This window comes from Etheostoma cragini, chromosome 6, assembly GCF_013103735.1.
Source record: "Etheostoma cragini isolate CJK2018 chromosome 6, CSU_Ecrag_1.0, whole genome shotgun sequence".
NCBI lineage: Eukaryota > Metazoa > Chordata > Actinopteri > Perciformes > Percidae > Etheostoma > Etheostoma cragini.
The window spans coordinates 16,549,460-16,569,544 of NC_048412.1; the positions used below are offsets into that span (position 1 = coordinate 16,549,460).

Consider the following 20,085-nt stretch of genomic DNA (forward strand, 5'->3'; position numbering starts at 1 on the left):
ACTATAATACCGCAACAACTATAGGAGCTGCTAACATGGCCGTAAGCTGTAACTGATGAGCATCTGGAAGCCTGCATTGGAATCAACAGTGCCTCAACAGACTTCATAAGAAATAAATGGTATATGTTAGCTTTGACTTCTGGTATTGGACTGGTTACAAAAGTTTTAATTCACACTTTGGTCACAGAGAAACAGCACGTGTCTGCATAATCACCACGCCACACAAACTGACTGCCTGCAGAGGTACAACTGTCAAATGCATAAAGGTAAAGCTGAACAACCCAAGAGACCCATTTATTACACAACAAAGTTGCGTAATGATCACGAAAAGTGGTGAGCATCTAAACAATCAATAATTACCCTTTATGTATAGACGCATTGTATTGAAGTTCAGTCAATCTGACAGACCTGTGCACAAATAAAAAGTACATAACTACTGTACATAACTCCCACGCAGCGGTTTTGTTTTGAAAAGCATGAACAAACTGGTCTCTAAAATAACAGACTGAACAGATCAGACTATGTTCCACATGAAAAAAACTGCTGGCACTTCAACAAGAAGTGGACACCACAGACACTACATCAGATAAACTAGACATTATAGTACAAAAATTCAGGTTAAAGACTGTTTTGCCCTTCATTCTTCAGAGGATTCAGTTCTGGATGACACTCACTGCACAGATAACCATGAACTGGATTATTTTCAATGGGTGGTTGTACACACATTCTTTCCATACCACCCAGGGTCTGTGTCACCTAAACATGTCTCGGTATAACATAAATCCTCTAATTTACACAGTAGATGTTACTCTAGATGGAAACAGGAGCACCTTACTTGTATTCTTATCTACAGTATGTGGATATAAAACATGCCTGGCACACAAACACTTCCAATCTGCCTCATTCAAACATGCACCAAAAATGCTGTGCTTTCTCCACAAAGAATTTTTTAGTGACAAACAAATGTTCAACTCCTTAAAAGCCTATGACACATTTATTTTAAAATTCATTTATTTGATGAAGTTAACAGTAAATTTCTTTGAATAAATAAAGAAAACAAAGACAAGACATAGAATCTAACAAATGTTGCTTATTGCGGTTGTTGGCAGCACTGTTGAGTGATTAGTCAAATGTTGTAACAAGGCTGTGTGTGTGTGTGTGTGTGTGTGTGTGTATGAGAGTCATCTACGGTGTAATTTAGCGTGTGTTTGTTTACAGAGCTGTGTGAGACATGGTGGTCTGAAAGGCGAAGGTGATGTGGTTTCGTGAGTGATCGAGGTAAGGATCTGAGAAGGTGTGTGTGTCACCAGAGAAATGTCTCCACTGCATCAGCTCGGACATGCTGAGATGCTTCTGCTGCGCCCCTTCACGGTCCCCTTGACGACCTAGCTGGCACGGCCTTTCAGAAACATGCTCGTTGTCCCCTACAACAGCTAAGAAAAAAGAAAAAAGCGGGTTAACAAGTCTCAGTAAAGTCAAATACTTGTGTCAGTGTGTATGGGGTGTCGCCTGTGTGCCCACCCTGGACTGAGCCATCCATGCTGCAGCTGCAGTTCAGCAGGTCGTGTGTTAGAGACAGCGTGTCTGTCAGGCTAAAAAGATCTCGCAGTTCACTGGTGGAGAAGCTGGTGTGCTCTGCCCTTTTGCCCAGGTCAACCACTGTCCCAGAAAGCCCCTGTTTGGACACCTGTCTCTGAAATATACGCTCCTCAATAGTGCCTGCAAAACAAGTAACACACACCAAGACAAAGATTCACATCAGTCTGGAGGTTCATGACATGCTAACCATTCTCCTTGAGTGTGTTTGTGTTTTCTGACCTGCAGTGAGAAGTCGATAGATGTGCACAGTCTTCTTCTGTCCATCTCTCCACACTCGAGCCATGGCCTGGACACAGTAGAGAGGGAGAAGTTGCAGGGGAGAATTACACAAATGTGTACAGCACCAACTGGTGGATATGTATGTGTGAAAAGGTGAGGGTGCTTTTACACCTGTTGTTCAGTTAATTTGGTCCACACAAAGGAAACAAAAATTCATGATCCATCTTCACCCTGACTTTTTCTATACAAACCCAGAGCTGTAAGCATTACTGACAAGTACCTCATTCATTAAACTGTTCTGGTGATCCTATGTCATTGGTTAGACCAAAGTGGTGAAATTAAATTCTTGTAAGTGACAGCGAGTCACAGAGCACTTAATGTGTATATTTAAGTTCTCTGGTGCCAAAAAGAGCTACAAACCCCCCCCCAAAACATGACCTTTAATTGTTGAGACTGCAATTCAACATTTTTCTAAATAGAGATACAACAGAAATAAAAGACATGTTTTACAATTATGTTACAGGGTTGGGATGTGACTTTTTAATTAGGAACTGCCAAAAAAGAAACAGTGTAGCACCCAAGCACAACATACCTGATTAACTCTTTCTGATTGAATATCCCCTCACTAACAAGGTGCCTGTGTACATGTTACTATGGTTACCAAATCATTTGCTTACATATATATGTTGCTTATACATCTCATTTAAAAGATTGCTTTGTTAATAGGAAGTGATATAGAAGTTTAGCTTTAGAATTTATGGTCAAATCTCAACATTTATAATTACTGCGATTAACAACATCTGTATCACGTCTCGATCGGAAGTGTACCCAGACCCTCCTTTTCTATGTATGCTTGTTTAGTGCAAAGCTGATCTTGATTGACAGATTTCATACCTTCCTAAACTTAAAATGAATCCCATGCCCAAACGCACCAGTTTGTTTGACCCAAACCAGATGGGTTAGGTGTGAAAGCACCCCGAATATACGTATGTAAACAGAAGAGACCAAAAACTAAGACAACAGTGTTACAGACTTTAAACTTTCCAGGCATCCCTGTGACTATGTGTGTGTGTGTCTTACCTGAATGTCATTGGCAGGGTTCCAGTCAATATCATACAGCACCAGGTGGGAAGCACCCACCAGATTAAGCCCCACACCACCTGCTTTAGAGCTTAGTAGAAACAAAAAGTCCTGGGAGTAGGAACTGTTAAATGTGTCAACCAGACGCTGTCTCTGGCTGGTGGGGGTTTGTCCGTCAAGTCGGCAGAAGCTGTAGCCCATGTGTACACACAAGTCTTGGAGCAAGTCAAGTGTCTGAGTATAGTTGGACACTACGACCACCCTGCAGAGGCACGCATACAGTATTTTGTCAGTTTATAGAAAAAAATAACACCCCTCCCTCTCTCCTCCCAAACTTGTTTGTAGGCTACAACCTATTAAATCAAATAAACATCGATTTCTTACACTGCAATGTAACTTGTATTCTTGTATTTGTATAGTATCCTATTTTAGCCAGTTTTATTTTCATCATGAACATTTTTTATTTACTCTCATGTTTTATGTAAAGCATTCTGAATTGCCTTGTTGCTGAAATGCGCTATAGAAATAAAATTGCTTTGCCTTACAACCTCAGCCTGTCAGTCAGTCAGTAGGCATATAAACCACTGCTGTGCCTAATTCTGTCAGAGGAATTTTTGCCTTGCCATAATATACCGCAGCAAACATTTTCTGCCTGAAGTTTTGAAAAGTGTAACCACTCTTGCAACCGCCTTACCAGCATTGCCTTACCCGCAGGAATTGACTGTGACAAAGTAATATGCTGAGCTGATGTAATTTGCTTGATTTTGCTCCATCTGCACCTCTTTAAATGTGTGTGTTTGTGTGTGTGTGTGTGTGTGTGTGTGTGTGTGTGTGTGTGTGTGTGTGTGTGTGTGTGTGTGTGTGTGTGTGTGTGTGGGGTTCGGTCGGTACCCAAACCTACACACCGGCGACTTCAGTGAAAGAGGAGGGAGTTCAAGTTCTGTCAATGGGTTTCCTGCATCTGCAGTTGCCATGCTATCTTTTGAATGGCTGAAGCTAAATTAGGGGAGGTTAACATGGGGTGTTTTTTCCCGTTTGGCAAGCCCACCTAACGTGACATGAGGGCGTGGCAGCATCATCAATTAATTTTTTTATTCAAAGTTCAAGATTGTGACATAATTACGGTCTATTTCGAATTAAAATCGAAATTGTGACACGCGCACGCACACGCACACGCACACACACACACCTGTCTGAGGGGCTGAGTTGCCTGATAGAGGTTAGCAAATCCGACAGAACCAGCAGTTTTCCAGAATCAGCGGTGTTGAATCCACCTGAAGAGTAGGATTCTGGGAAGAGCTCAACCAGGCCCTCATATAAAGAGTTCTCCAGTGAACCACAGTCTGCTTTTTCCTAAAAAACACAACACAGTACTCAGTTAGGACTTGTGGTGAATCTAAATCAATCAAATAAGATCTTAATATTTTTCCCTCCCCTACCAACTAACAAAGAACTTAACCTTGGCAGTGCCATGGAGCAGACCGGGGTGGTTACAGAGCTTCTTCAGTGCAGTGATGCAGGCCAGGTGTGTGTGAGTTTGTGTGGAGCCCTGAAGGCAAGCTCTGAAGACTCTGTGGCAGAGTAGATGCTTGTACAGCTCTCGCTGCAGAGGGGACGGGTTGCAGAATAACGTCCAGTCGAGACGCGGAGGCAGGTAGCGGTTGATGATCTCCTGTGTCCGTCTCAGGATGAACATGCCAGTCAGGCGAGAGAGCTCTGCTGCCCGCTCCTCTCCCAAAACTCTCTCCTCCTGTTACAAAATCGGGTTTAATGCCAGATAAAGTTGTCGATATATAAGTTACTACATAAAAAAAAGGAAAGAAGCATTCTTCAATACCCCTGCCCAAGGCATCAAGATGTTGGAACAAATTGTTGGAGATTATGTGGTTCAAATGTACCTAACCATTATCATTTATTTTGGGATGGCTCAAAAATTACATCCTTCTGGAGTGAAATTCTGGCGGGGCCTAGAAACTGTATTTCAAAATACACCATTCCATTTTATGTTCTAACAACATATTTGGGCACTATAGCATTGAATATTCAATCTCTGGCGGACAAGTGTTTTATAAGAATATTACTTATTGGAAGGAAGAAAGCCCTGACTAAAATTTGGCTCCAACATTATACGATTGGTTACAATTATTCATGAAATTTAAATTATGGAGAGGCCAACATTTTCTATACAAATGCAATCAGAAAGCAATGTTAAGGGATTGTTAAGGGCCCATGGAGTCCAGACCTGCTTTAATTACCTTGCTACATTGCCATTTAACTGAACTACTGAGGAGACTGTGTTGTGTAACAGATTTACATGAACAAATGAGTGTGTGACATATTTTGTTCCAATTTTTATTGTTGATTAAGGTAAAACAAAAGGGAAAAAAATAGATGCAAGGAATGCTTTTTTCGGTCATGGCTTGATTCAATTGGCTGAGTGATACTGAATCATTATGTACTGTTGTGTTTCTACATGTGAAGGATTGTATGCACTTAATTGTGTTTTTGAATCTTAAACTATGTATGATAAAAAGGATGGAAAGGCAACAGGTGCAGAGGTTGCATTACCTCTGTGCAGGAGGGCTGTCTGGAGCGTAGAATCGGCTCCTCATATACTTTCCTATATGAAGTGGATGACCCGAGAATCCCCGGGTTAACAAAGTCTATAATAGCATAGAACTCCTGCAGGTCGTTCTGTACTGGGGTGCCTTCAAAACACAAAGACAATTTATTATATAACCTACAAGAAGTTGTAGTTAGTCAGTCAGAGATATCCTCTCTGTCCTTCCGTCAGTGTACCTGTTAGTATGACTCTGCGATTACAACTCAGGCTGCTGATGGCTGAGGACGTTTTGATGCTGCTGTTCTTTAACCTGTGGCCCTCGTCGCAAATTATAAGACCAAACTCCACTTTTTGGACCTAAAAGTACAACAAAATAATACTATAAAAAAACAAAAAGATGATATAAGCAGATTTTTTCTATTGAGACACAAGGTAAACATACCTGCTCCAGGCAGCGCAGCAGCATTTCATAGCTGATCACAAGAACGCTGTGCAGAGGGGATAACACAAACTGCTCTATCCTGTGGTCCTATATGTATGTCAACAAAGTATGTTAATGACTTAATACATGCTGGATTAAAGAAAATGTGTGAATCTGATATCTTAACAAAGTAAATTGTAAATTGTGTTAAATAGTGTTTTGTAAAAAGGCATTAGACAAGAAAAAGTCATTGATCTGCTTTGAGATAGTAAGATATATGAAAAGTAGAAGAAAAAAGAACGCGACAAAATACAAAACAATTTAAAAAATAGCAGGTTTAAAATAATTATTATTAGTTTGTATTTATTTCTGCCATCGTGCTGCTTAAGCTCGTTGTAAATCCAAAAGAAAGAATTTCCCCTTCCCTCTGGTTACGACCAGCACACAGGCCACAACAAAATAGGGAGATGCACAGTCAACTTAAGAATAATGAAGTAAGTTTACTAAATAATAATGCAAACAGGACGGCGATGAGGTATGGTTGTTAGTATCAGTGATGTATGAGAGTCTATCGATGCAATAAAGAATGTAAGGTGCATGTTGTCAGTATTTAAAAAAGGAAATATCTAAACAGAATGAACTTATGATGGTGCTCGGCCAAAGGAATGCTGAACCCTGGTCTCGGGGCAGGCGGAGGTAAACAGCCTGGGAGGAATGTCAACGTGCTCCCAGTCATCTCGTTACCCCCTCAGCCACAAACCTGCAAGTTCACAAGACAGACCACAGTCTGCATGCAAAACAACAAGCTCAGGGTTGTTACACTTCTCACCTGATCCAAAGCAAAAACGCTGATCCTCTCACGGCCCAGCCACTTGTTAAACTCTGCTCTCCAGTTGTGCACCAGGCTGCCTGGAGTGACCACAAGGACACGCTTAGAAACTGGTTTCCCACCGTAAGGTCCTTGTTTAAGCAACGTCCAGGACAGTGCCACGCTCTGCAGGGTTTTCCCCAGACCCATCTCGTCAGCAAGGATAGCCCCATAGCGACCCATAGCTCTAAAGCACAGACACATATGATCTATTAGAATTCCTAATAATGGCTGTGACTTCTTTTCCTGCTATGAGGCTATAACGGATTCATGTCTTTAAACAGCATTTGACAAGATGTTACGGGACCAAGCTCCATTACCTCAAGCCCATGACACACTCATAGAGAAAGAGAAGACCGTCTCTCTGGTGCGGTCGCAGCTTAACAGTCAGGTACGGGTCAACAACAACATCAACCACAGGAAGCCCCGACTTGTTATTAGACCACTGGTGGTTGGCAGAAGGACGAGGCATCACCAGTGCACCTGCGGGAAATAAATCAGAGACCCTGAGTATGTATCTCCGTAGTCTATATCCACTATATTCCACTTCTGAGATTACTCCGCTGCTGACGGAAATTCTGCCAGATGTCCCTTTTTTTGGCCAGACGTCTGTTAACTTTCCGCTTTCGTTGTGTTGGAAGTTTAAACTCCGGTGGATGACTATTTTTAACTGCTCTTCAGATCTCTGCAGGGCAAATCCAGACAGGTAGCTTGACTATCTGTCCAATCTGAGTTTTCTGTTGCACAACTAAAAACAACTTTTGAACGTAAACATGTTACACCAAAACAAGTTCCTTCCCGAGGCTATTTTGCAGCGGCACCGTGGTTATGTGATGAAGAAGATTGTGATTGGTTTAAAGAAATGCGAATAAACCAAAGCACGTTTATCCCATCCCGGAATGCTATGTGGTCTAGCCAGACCCTCCTACCCGGCACTGTGGAGGAAGGCCTGGCAAAGCGAGACTAGTATCTGCACAATGTTTGCATTGAAAAGAACTGGGAGAAGTCAAGCCTTCCAACAAACCAAAAGATGCTAAAAAGTGTCAACAACACCTGGAGCCAGTGGGTCAAAACGAGGTCTGCAGGTTTGTTCCTCCTCTGGTTTGGATCCTGAATGGTCTGCACTGCCCAACAGTGTTGGGGAGCAGAAAGGTTTGGATGTCAAGCGACGACAGGGAGGTGGAGCGGACTTTGTGTGTGGCTCCTCTTTTTCCACCTGGACCTCTTGGAAGCAACGTCCCCTGGCAAAGTCCTCAGCAGAAATGAAACCCATCACCTCCACCTCCTTCCCTCCGACCATCAGGCTCTCTCCCTCGGACAGGGAGGCCAGCTCAGACACTTTGTAGCCACTTCCTACACACAAACATGCACAAGCATACCCAGTAAACTCACGACAGTGTATACTGGGAGAAGAAATCTCAACGAGTTTAAATGTTTGCTTTTGTCAGTGTTCACAGCTTGTTTCCGTTGCCCCCAAGTGGCCAAATAATCAGTTGCTGCAGGTTTAAGACAAACATTGAAACATCAAAATTATTACATGTGCAACCGAGCACAATTTAGATAAGAGGAGGCAGTCTTGATACTTCATGTTTCCTACCAGAAAACTTGGTATTAAATTACAATTTAAAGTGACTTATGTTAAAGATTTGCTTAACTGTCACAGGCAACATAGGCTTCTTCTCCCAAAAGACTGAAGCATGACAATAAGTTAAATACTAATAGGAGTGTCTCGGACTCACCTTTTCCAATGTCCTTGCTCTCCATATCTTTCAGTGTGGCTGTGCGTCCTCTTGTAACCAGGACCGCATCGCCCTCCCAGCGCTTGTGTTTCTTCTTACTGGCTTTACACCACATCACACTGAAGTAACGCACTCCATCCTGACTGCAGCCAGAGTCTGAGCCCGCAGCTCCAGAAACACAGACTGACCCCACACAAGGCTGGAGGGTTTGATAGGACCCGGACCCATTCACTCCTGTAAAACAAAGACATGCAACATAGTGAAAAACCAAAGGAAATATCTCAGCTACAACTCACCAGCAGATGTCCCTGCTGCACCAAGTCTACAAATCATGCTAGACCTTCATACCAAAGATGACAGCCCCCTCCCTCATACATACACATTGCACATGCCTGGAAACTACTCATGTCATGCTAGAATTAAAAATGGTCAGTTAAACTCTTGGTTATCATTGGTGGCGTTGCTTTAAAAGTAGGTTACAATGAAAAAGATGTGTTAAGACAATCCAATTAATTAAAAATAATTAGAGCAGATGTCTGTTTAACATGTAATAAACACTAAACCAATTGCATAATAACCTTACTTTTTTTAATAAAAACAAGTGAACAAATAGACAAAGTGTAAAAGGAACTGAAACGTTACAATACAATCAATGCTGTAGTCCCACACATTAAGTAACAGTAAGTGTTAGTATAAGTGTTTTTGACTTGAAGAGATTTCTCTCATTTTCATGGAAATTCAGCAACTCACAGAACAGGATTTGTCATCAGTAGAATCTTGTATTTAAGGCCTTCAGCAGTTTAACTTGTGCTTTAATCCTGGGTTTCTCAACACTTTCCTCAGCTCTAAAAAAGTGTTTGTTTGGAGTGCTACTTCTTCATTACTAACTAAAATAATTATTAAAAAGGTCCCTAGTTTGGTTAACTAAAAGTGCTACAAGGAAATGCTTTTTAGTTCATCAAATTATTTATCTTACAGATGTCCAATTTAAGTGGAAATTTTCTTTACAAAGAATGAACAGAGCGCTAAACAACCCCCCTGATCTGGGCAGTCTTACACTTGTGACACACCAGCATATTAATATGACAGTAAATGCTGTCTCCATAATATGTCTAACAAAATCATAAACATTGCGTTAAAATTCACAGATACATATTGGTGGCAGATTTAGGCAGTAATACCACCATCATGGTACGATCCATTCTACTAATATTCCCTTCCAAAACCTGGACGTTCACATTAATTAACCTATTTTGGCCTTTCACAGTGTTTGTAATGTGAGCATTTACAAGTTATGTTGCCGCTTGTGTCAATAACTGCAATAGTAATGATGTTGATACATTTTTAACACCGACAAGCATAAACACAGATTGATGGCAACACAATCCTGCAATATGCAAACAGGCTTTCAGTGTCTTTACGAGGCACTATGTTTCAAAAAGAAATTCAAGTTCTGAAACAGCTCTCAAACATGATGAAACTGACGAGTGCGATTGCTCTTCAGCTTTTCTCCTCAGAGCCTCTCCCTTTCTAGCACTAGACACCAATGTGCGTATTCATGCACGTTATAGAGGAATTGGAAGTCCGTGTCTCAGTCGAGCAGCCTTAAGTTTCTCCACTTTGATCTTGGCTCTCAGAAGTTCTTCCTCCAGGTCCTGTTTCCTCTTCAGCCCCTCCCTCTTCTCCTCTAGGTACATGGCAACCTTCCTGTGATTGGCTAACACCATCTCATGCTCCTCTTTGGCTAGATGTAGAGGGCGAAACCTTTCGGGCTCGTGGTGAGGGTAGATGTCGTTTGGGTAGAGGTCGTGGCCTAAGGGCAGCGGCGAGTTGGAGAGAGGAATATTAACGGAGGAAGGGACAGGGGACAAGGATGCTTCATAATCGTGGACGCTGCCCAAGTCCTGCTCCGCGTCCTGCTCCTGGTTTCTGTCCAGCCCTGGCTCTGTGCGTGTGGAGAGGATGGGAAGGTCTGGCGGTGGTTTAACATCCTCTTCAGGGTCCAGTTGGACCACCTCATGTGGGATACTTGGGACAGCTGCTGAGTAGTCCTGTAGTCCAGCCAGAGAGGAGCTGCTGCCAGGATGTTCGACAGGAGAGTTGTGCTTGCTGTATATTAATCTACAAATGGAATGAAGGATAAATATAGATCAGACTGGATTACTTAAAAAGTGTTTATTGAGTGTCTACATCTTGTTTATGGTAGGTGTGTGGAGACATCTGTTGGTAATAATGCACACTAAATTAATTAATCAAAAGGATAAGTTGGCTAATGAGAGGAAACTAAAGGAAAATGCTGGTAACGGCCTTAGAGAATATACATACTGTGTGTGTGTGTGTATATATATATATGTACACATAATACAATTTCCTTGCTGTTTCAAATAGTTTTGCATTGAGACGAATTACTAAATTTCCAATATTTACCAAAGACCTGACTGTGATTTTACCTGAAACTAAATAGGCAGATTAATCAACATGAAAACAAGATAAAGTATTTTCCATGTGAATGTATGTAAACAAAAGAAAAAACTAATATAGAGTAGCTTGCTGCTGAAAGAGAATGGCAGGATATACTGCATTTTCCTGATGAGTCTGATGATGTACAGAGACTGTGTAATCTTATTGGGCTCTGGAGCTGTGAGTTCAGCCCCTCCCTTCCTCCTCTTGAATCAGTATCGTGACTACATACTGTTAATGATGTGTGTGCTCACTAAACTCTCACACAAGTGTTGTTATTCCTCTAGATCTGTAGTAAAATAGGTGTTCCTAGGTGTATATCACACTGTACCTGCGCAGTGCCTGGTCCTTTTCATGAATGGGCACATGGTGAAACAGGTGAGGGATCATCTCCATAATTCTCCTGGTTGGCTCGGAGAAGCTCGCTCTGTACTCTGGCTGGGCGTGTCTCCGCTGCATCACTTCCTGCTTGGCTGACTCCTTCAGTCTCTTGTAGAGGGTCCTGAGGCCCTGTGCGGTGCGATGGGGTCTGTCCCCTCCCAAGGCATTGTATTGCTCAGCCACAGTGTCCCAGCACTTGTTCTTGTCCACGATGACCGCATGTTTGTTGGTGTGCTCCTCCAGGATGCGGATGTGAGGACTGACCAGCCCCAACAGGTCTAGCTTCTCAGAGAGGGTAAAGTTGGAGGATCGAGCTTTACCCACCATACTGGACAGAAACACAGAGCTAGAAGCCATCTTATAGCAAGCGGACTCACACAGACCAAGTCAGGCCTATGGCTGTCACCGTTCAGCAACCACGCTCAATACTAAGGCTCCTCACTCTTTTTTTGTCCCTGTGGCTGGCTTCTCTTGGTCCACGGTGATAAAGCTAACACTGGTCTTACTCCCATATATTTCTTATTTTCCTTCAGTTCTTCTTCTTAATTGTCTAACATGTGCATGGAATCATGCACTACTCCTAGGTTCCCTCTCAGCCACGTTGCACAACAAAAACAGGCTGTGCTGCACACAATAAGAATCAGGCTTAACTAGGCCAGCCTCGTTTAGGCCCCCGCCTACCGCGGAGGGCTTTGGATGAATTCCTTCCAGCTTAGGCTGACGTAGCTAAGCCGCTTAAACCCAGCCCGACCTACTTACAGCTCGGTTTCTCTAAACCCCAAACCAAGCATAGCAGCACAGCGTCTACATTATAGCACACGGACGGCAGCAGCGGCTCTGTGCCGATAGACAGTGGGAAAGACAGTCTTTACAGAGTTTTATTATAGGTTATTATCAGGGGTCAGAGTTTTATTTTTTAACAGTGAGTAAGCTTTGGTATAGCGCTGGTTTAACTAACTGATGGGGGAGGGGTTTTGCGAGCGCGCTGCGCGACAGTGCGTGTGCCCGCTCAGAGCCATGTAATGCAGTCTACAGTGAATACATAATATAAATTATAAATACGAATTAATATGATTAAAACACATGTTCAGTATGCCTATGGAAACCGTGCCGAGGCAAACGCAGGGAGTGAGCCGCGTGTGAAAACAGCGGCACTAGTTGCTCTTGCAGGAGCAGGGAGCGGTGGCTCACTGATCCTGAGCACAGTCCTAATCTGCCCGGCGCTGCCGCTGCACTAGCCCGCTAATTTGCATAATGCTGGACCTGCTGTCACCCAGCCCGCCTGGTTTAACATCCATCACCAGTGTGTGTGTTATTATTAGTCACAGAGACGAGACACAGTCGGGGCACTGCGGAAGAGAGCGCTGTCACTTAAGACGGCATCACACGGTTTTTCATGTGGAAATTGGTAAAAATAAAATATATATATAAAACGCACCACCCGAAGAACATGAGACAAACTGAGCTAAATTACATGAACGCCAGATCATAATTAACGTGTAGTCATATCAAGTGAAAGCATCGATCCTGGTGTAAAAGTGAAATCAACAGAGAGAAAACTGGGCAAGGGTTTTGTGTTTAAGCTTTAAGGTGTTGTGTTGCGTTAAAGCAGACTACCTAATCAACAACCAAGAAGAGTCACAATATTTTGCAGCCAAAGATTGTACATGTGCAGGGAGAAATTATGTGATAGGTGTTTCACAATAATTTACATCTGAACCGTACATGTCGGGAGAGTGTTCAACATGTTTCCAGAATTTTGATAATTTGATATTATTGTCCATCAGTGAACTTGATTAATCTGGTGTCAGCGTATGTGAGTGTAGACTATTGTGAATCTAATTCTCACATCTTTGAATCTGTTATTCAACGAGGAGTGCAATGATTCACAGGTTTCCAGACGGCCTGTTTACGACCTTTATTTTTGTATAGCAGACAATGTCAAGAAGGTGGTCACTACAAGAGTACAATGTGGGGCCCCTGATGGATGGATTGATGGATGGAAAGATAGATTCTTTTTTCAGTTATTACTAAAAACTAGACCAACTGCATGATGAATTTAGTATAGCAGCATACAAACAGAGAAAACATATATCATATGTATAATGTCAAAGCTGCTAGAACTCTTTGACATTTCCTTCTATTACAAGGTGATAGACAGAATACTTACAGTTGATGGTGTCTTTTTAACATACAAGCTTAATAGGTTGATCTTTTCAGCCCATCTGCATTTAATTAGGTCACTCGTTAAGATCTCAAAGCCAGTCAGTATCAACATGAGTGAGTGTAAATATGTGTTTCCCTCACTCTTACCCACAGTACTTCATACACTCATGCAACAATCTGGCACATTTAAAGGCGATTAAGAAATGATTTTGTCATGTGCAATTTTGTTTCTCATATATATATATATATATATATATATATATATATATATATATATATATATATATATATATATATATATATATATATATATATAGCTTGTATAAAAATATTGTATCCTGCAAGCACCTATCCCAATGAAGTTTTTGATGCACAATCTCCACATGACTATTGTGCCCATACCAGATACTTTCCCAGCCACAAATCTTTGTATTTTACCTGCTGGTCTGTTGTCTTCTGTGTACTCATCCGAGCCAGTGTTAGCATGTTCTCTTTCAGCCTCATTTTCCTTACTTTCCGCTGCACTTAAAACACGAGCCAGAGCCCTCGACAAGGCTGGAGCAGGCTGGGCAGCTTTGAACTGGACATCATACTCTGTTTTACTCTGAGCTGGTGCTGCTAGACTTTTCTGGACCTGCAGGATAAAAACAAGAGAAAAGAGAATGCATTAGGAAGTTTAAAACAACGTTAGAGGAGGAATGACGATAACAGGAATCAATACTGAGGGACCATGCTGTTATGTGAATAATTTACCTTTTCCAGTGCATTGCCTAAACCCAGTTTAGGGGAAAGGGGCTTGGATTCAGGCAGAAGACATGAAGTAGAGGCTCCAGGTGGCATAAACCGGGGCTTTTTCACAGCATTACCCAAGAGCTGGCTCGGAGCTCCTGAGCGTCGCATTCTGCTGCTGGCAACCCGCTCTAATCTATATCCTAAAAACAGAAAACAAATATCAACACAATAGTTTATACTAGCAACTAATTAGGTCATACTCAGCATATTAGCAAGTTAGTTAACTCAGTGGACCAGAAACTTTCTGTTTATGATTCATTCCCACCTAACTTAATGTCTTCTCTATTAACGTTGGTTCAGTGTTGGTGCCTTGGTGCCCTTGTCCAAAACCGGAAGGTTTACTTAACTACCATCACTATGGTGTAAGCATTTAGACCAGCTTAGACACGAGAGAAGACATTATAATACTTAATAATAAACTAACTCCTTAAAGCTTTGATACACAAGTAAAAACAGGTTTTAGTTGCATCTCCACAAATGACGTTCCAACTCAAACACAAGTTTATCATATTCCATAATGTCACTATGTTTTATGGAGGCAGCACTTTGGCTCTGGCAGCGTGTGTTGGACATGTGACATTAACATGTTGTTAACATATTCAGTAAATTATTTGTCGGCGTTAAGAAAAGGAAATGAAAACATGTCAAACTGATGATGTTATGACAGGCTATAGAGAAATTAATCATTGCAGCTCCAGCGACGACGAATTAACATTTACAGTCCAATTTTACGCACTATGCAAGTAAATACGTAGTGTACAAGTGCACTAACGGAAGTTCGCGATTTGAGACAGACTAATAGTTACATCTTTGACATTAGCTAGCTAACTTGTGACATGTTAGCAAGCTATAGCTAGCTAACGTTAACTCTCTAGCGAGAAACATGCCGCTGCCCCGGTTGTGTCGGCTGTAATGTCATTCTTGATTACGTGTGATAACATACATACCCGGACGAACTACAAGTTCGATGATAACATGAAATGCCACGAAATGTAAATTCCCGAAAAGATAAATTCGTCTTGTCTTTTCTTTCTCTATCTGTTTGGGTTCTCCCGCTGAATGATTTGAAGAAGGTGATTGGTTCAAACTCTACAATGAGCGTGGCCAAAACGAGTGGGGTGCGTTTGATTTCTAGTGTCGCAGTAGTTCACTTTTCACATCCCCATTGAATTCCCCCAACCCGTCAATCCACGAGCTATAAATCGAGTACACCTATTCATGACGTGACCTTACTTCACCCCTTTAATACGTTCTGATATCCCTGTGCCCAATAAAAGATCCGATACCGTTTCTGTCTTTAATAACATCAGAAGGAGAATAAAATCATGAGAACATCTAGACGTTGGTGAGGTTAATAGATATGATACTTCTAATATTATATATTTTACACTAAAGTAGGTTTTGTTTTGCTCTTACCAACTGCTTTGTATTTGTTATGAAAAAAGTCTGGGTGCAAAGTAAACTAAATACACAAAGCCTTCTTAAATACTGTACTCGGAGGTAGCCAATTTGTACTTTATTAGTGTTGAATTTTTGCATTTAATTTCAAAGGAAAACACTGTGCACTTTCTTCACTACGTTAAGTTGACACATATAATACTTTAAAGAATAAATAGGCTATTTACTACTTGTAATGGAGTATATGTATTTTGTGGTACTGCTCTTAGTATTGCTTTAGATTCTGAATAATTTCCCACCACTGAGTCTAACGGAAATGGAAGTGCATGGAATATAAAGAGAGTGGGATGAACCCAGGGTTTAAGGTTGCACTTTGATTTTTGTGGTCTGACAGTATGTGTCATCTGACGTTGTGTAGTGTGTAATCCAATCAGGGAGAGAGAGAGTGTGTAATCCATGTTAATCCCACATCCAGAGAGCGAAAGAGTAACCTAGGATAGGGTGGGTCATTAAGAGAGAAAGAAACAGTTGAAAGACGGCTGTGATCTCTGAAGGCACCACGACCTTTAGCTTTATTGGTGAGGCAGTGAGGCAAAAACACTACTGCAGAATTGGTAGTGTTTCTTCTACTGTAATTCTGTCTGTCTCTCTGCTCTGATCTGATCTCGCCTGACAGCTGCCTGCCTGTGTCCTGAACCCTGGTTGTCAGGGATACCTCTCCATAGAGACACACTCCCAAAGGTAGGGGAGGGCTTTAAGGGAAAGGAGACCCTCGCCTTGATGGAGCAACAAGTCAAGAGAAAGGAAGAAGAAGGAAAGACTGTAGTAGTAGTGCAGAGATAAGAGGGAAGGTCACCTGTATGGGACCAAGAGGAGTGGAAATTAACAGAAGGAAAGAAGAAAAAAGAGTTGGATGACGTGAGAGATCTTTTTGTCAGGTAGGAATTTTATTGTCAGAGTGGAAAATCAAAAAAAGAAGAAACAAATGAGCCAGTACTGTGGCAAGATAAGAGTTTTTTTTGTCATGTTTGTATAATCCTTGTTTGCAGGATGGGCTATGATCTGGAGAGGTTTGTGGGCTATGTGAATGAGGGTCTTCTGTGCTGTGTGTGTCGAGACGTGTTAGAGCGCCCCCTCCAGGCGCCCTGCGAACATGCTTACTGCAGCGCTTGCATCAGCAGCTGGCTGGTCCATCATCACTCCTGTCCCGAGGACAGACTCCCACTGGACTTGGGCAGTCTCAAACCACTGTACAGGTCTGTCCCTGCATAAATGTGTCTTTTATTATCTCTTCAATGTAACTGTTCAGTCTTAAGTTTCACAATTTCTATCTACTATTCAGTGGAGTCACACATGTACGCTGCTCTCCGTGCTCACCCATATTTCTCTGATGTTATTGTTGATAACAGGTACATGCGTAATGACCTGAACCGCCTGCAGGTACGTTGTGTGAATGCAGGGCAGGGTTGTGAGGTGGTCTGCTCCCTGGAGAGCCTGCACACACATGAGGATGAGTGTGAGTTTGCCTTCATTTCCTGCTCTAACACAGGTATGAAACCTCACAATGAGGCCATCCAATGTGTCATTTGTGTTTATCGGTAGGGTTTGAATGGTTCATAAACAGTCATCCATGTGGATATGTGGGAAACAAAGGAAATGTGACACCTGTCTATGTATGGTGTGTAAGCAACAGGTGGCTCTTCTGTTGTCATGGCTACCTCCCAAACTGGTGCACCTATGGGACTTGTTCAGCTACCACTGACTGAGTGCATCTAGGGTCAACTTTCAATCACTCTTTAATGAGCATGTGTATGTGTGTATGTGTATACAACCGTTTGCTCTTGTGCTCATAATGTGTCTATGACCTGTCATCTGCAGGTGGAGAGTACATATGTTACTATTGTGGTAGGTATAGTTTCAGAGTGTGTGCATGCAGTTTGGCTTTTTGCAGTGTTAAGTACTGCAGGCACTTACAGCAACATACAGTTTTACACAAGATTCAACCTGATATTCCTGTTGCTGTTTACAGTATGATTGCTGTCATCTGTGAGAAGGTTTTACATTTGGTCAAAGATGAGACATAATAACTGCAGTGAGGAGTGTAAATGTTGAGATTTGGTCAGGGGTGGAAAAAAACTACATAAATTACATTTTTTTCTCTCTCTTTATACCACACTTTCTTTCTTGTACTTCTATAGTAAAATTGGTAATTCTTCTTTGAGTTTAATTTTGAATAAGTAGAAAGTATTCTTTAAGAGGAATAACTAGTGGAAAATTACAGAATAGAATAGCCAACCACTATGTTGTGACAAAATCAAGAGCATATTACATTTGAAGTGAAATGAAGTTAGACCTCATAACCCTTTAATGGAATCTTAGACAATGGTCTCCAGTTTTTAAAGCACCACTGACATGAAGAGGGATTGGACTTCTTTATTTTGGATGTGTGGTCATATTTGACTAAACTACTGTGGGTGGGCAACACTACCCATCTGTATAAGGAATATTATATAATAGTCAAGTAACTGCACTTCTACTTGAGAAATATTTTGCTGATGTTTCCACTCATGTCTGCAAATCCTTTTGTTAAATATTTTTCAAAGATACATACATTTATAAATTGAGTATGTGGTTGCCAAATGTGAGGCCTACCCATTTCTGTGCTCCTGTCCCGTCAGGTTGTCCAATGCAGGTAGAGAGGCGGGGTTTGGAGGCTCATCTGTCGGAATGTAACTTCCGCAACAGGAAGTGTCCCAACGGCTGTGGCCACACCCTTCTCTCCATCGACCAATCACAGCATAACTGTGTAGCAGAGCTGCGCACAGAAGTGGAGATGCTCAGGTAAATCCTGAACACAGATGATTGCTACACTTTGTGTTAGTTTGTTTTTTTAGATCATAGTTTAGTAGTCTCACTGAATAATTACGGCAGGGCAGAAATGCTGTGTAAGGTGGAGGAGGTGAAACGAGAGATGGAGTCTCGGTTGGATTCGCAGAGGAGACACATGGTGCAGAAAGAGTCGCAGCTGAAGAACGACATGGAGGAGCTCAAGGTGATCTGTCAGTCCTTCTCATGCATTTAAATCCTCCGTTTGTTAAGGTAAAAACAGGGCTAAAGTAAAGATTTGAGGTACTCGCACTTTACCTGAGTTTCCATTTGTTGAGAGCTTTAGCATTGCATTTAACCCTTGGATGGTGTTCGGGTCAAATGGACCCATTTCAATTTTTTTTTCAATTTTCCAAAATGGGACTACTTTAGGACATAAACGTTTTATCCAGCACTGAGAATAACCCAGAAAAGCCTATGATGTGAACCATGTTGATGCACGTTCAATAATCTTGCGTCCTCTCCGTGCAGGATCAGTTGTCCAGTGTGGTGTGTGACATGCGAGCCCTGTTAGGAGCAGAGCGTCTGAGAAGACAGGAGCTGGCAGAAGCAGAGCTGGAGAAGAGGGAAATGTTGGAGTTCCTCAGAGATCTGCAGTCAACCAGGAGTCAGCATCCTGTGGAACAGGCATCCAGTGACAGGCATCAGGGAGCCCAGCAGCAGACATCTGGATGGGAGCCGACAAGACACCAGCAGAGGGAGGAATCTTTACACGCCTCCAGACTGTCACTACATTCAGCTAAGGCCATAAATATATCAGGACCACCTCTATCACCTCAGCTGGGGGAGGGGATGCGCAAGGGTGGTACCAGGAGCCTGACTATAGACTGCATCAAGAGGAAGAGCCGGGAGGTGACTGTCATCTGAGTAGACTGGACTGGTGGCAGATTAGCCAAACCAAAAATGATAAAAACCTTTATTTTTGTAATATTTGTCTAACAGTTTAGTAACAACAATATAATGTGTGTACAGTAAGCTCTGGAATGATGCGCTGTTATAGTCTGCTGTGGAATGAACCATAAGTTGTGTTTGAAAGGTATTTTTGTGTAATTATACAAACTAACTTGATCTTTTGACTGTAGGTGAGAAAGTGAATAGACATTAATTTATTTTGTGGACTCACCAGGGATCCTTTCTGCAAACGGATCATTGCGTAACATCTGTTATTTTATATCTCAGGTTTTAATTATACAGTTACTTCAAGTAATGTTCTTGATCTGAGGATCAAATTATTCCTTTTGCTTAGTAGTGATCCATCAGATGTTTGTTAAATGGTTCTTGGTTGTCCTGCAAGAACTTGCTTACACGTGAACTTCTAAAATAAATTTGAAGTCTAAGCCAACTTTGATGGTGGAAAATTGTTTTTGTGACTCACAATGTGTGATATTTAACAGGTTTGTCGATCTAAGGCATGAAAAACAAAGGCACCCAAGCAAATCTTGGAGGACAGCTGGCATAGCGTTCATATTAGTTAGTGTTTTGGCTGTTATATTCTCCATCAAGACTTAAGGAC

General features: G+C 41.9%; 3 protein-coding genes across 6 annotated transcripts; 1 reads left to right on the top strand and 2 right to left on the bottom strand.

The window, feature by feature from the left end:
* Window positions 1–975: 975 nt before the first annotated feature.
* rad54b (RAD54 homolog B) lies at window positions 976–15,386 on the bottom strand. Its single transcript, XM_034874784.1, has 16 exons — window positions 15,236–15,386; window positions 14,250–14,428; window positions 13,935–14,130; window positions 8,490–8,723; window positions 7,804–8,103; window positions 7,071–7,233; window positions 6,712–6,937; window positions 5,904–5,990; window positions 5,698–5,818; window positions 5,467–5,606; window positions 4,358–4,648; window positions 4,088–4,251; window positions 2,899–3,160; window positions 1,819–1,885; window positions 1,522–1,719; window positions 976–1,433 (listed from the first exon to the last, which is right to left on the bottom strand). Exons 2-16 carry the CDS (start codon window positions 14,394–14,396, stop codon window positions 1,213–1,215), a joined length of 2,817 nt encoding a protein of 938 aa, XP_034730675.1. The 5' UTR covers window positions 14,397–14,428; window positions 15,236–15,386; the 3' UTR covers window positions 976–1,212.
* Window positions 9,462–12,757, bottom strand: LOC117946555 (fibrinogen silencer-binding protein). The gene is made up of 2 exons (XM_034874785.1): window positions 11,281–12,757; window positions 9,462–10,610 (listed from the first exon to the last, which is right to left on the bottom strand). Exons 1-2 carry the CDS (start codon window positions 11,685–11,687, stop codon window positions 10,055–10,057), a joined length of 963 nt encoding a protein of 320 aa, XP_034730676.1. The 5' UTR covers window positions 11,688–12,757; the 3' UTR covers window positions 9,462–10,054.
* A 141-nt stretch (window positions 15,387–15,527) lies between the features above and the next one.
* Window positions 15,528–19,777, top strand: rnf41l (ring finger protein 41, like). Of its 4 annotated transcripts, none has more exons than XM_034873886.1 (7): window positions 15,528–15,633; window positions 16,363–16,624; window positions 16,736–16,942; window positions 17,096–17,235; window positions 18,365–18,527; window positions 18,618–18,738; window positions 19,044–19,777. In XM_034873886.1, the coding sequence occupies exons 3-7, from the start codon at window positions 16,737–16,739 to the stop codon at window positions 19,437–19,439; spliced, it is 1,026 nt and encodes a 341-aa protein (XP_034729777.1). In that variant the 5' UTR covers window positions 15,528–15,633; window positions 16,363–16,624; window position 16,736; the 3' UTR covers window positions 19,440–19,777. The 4 variants fall into 4 exon arrangements, with proteins under 4 accessions (XP_034729777.1, XP_034729776.1, XP_034729775.1 ...); XM_034873885.1 differs by lacking the exon at window positions 15,528–15,633 and adding an exon at window positions 16,167–16,264; XM_034873884.1 differs by lacking the exon at window positions 15,528–15,633 and having other exon boundaries at window positions 16,172–16,624.
* Window positions 19,778–20,085: the final 308 nt, after the last annotated feature.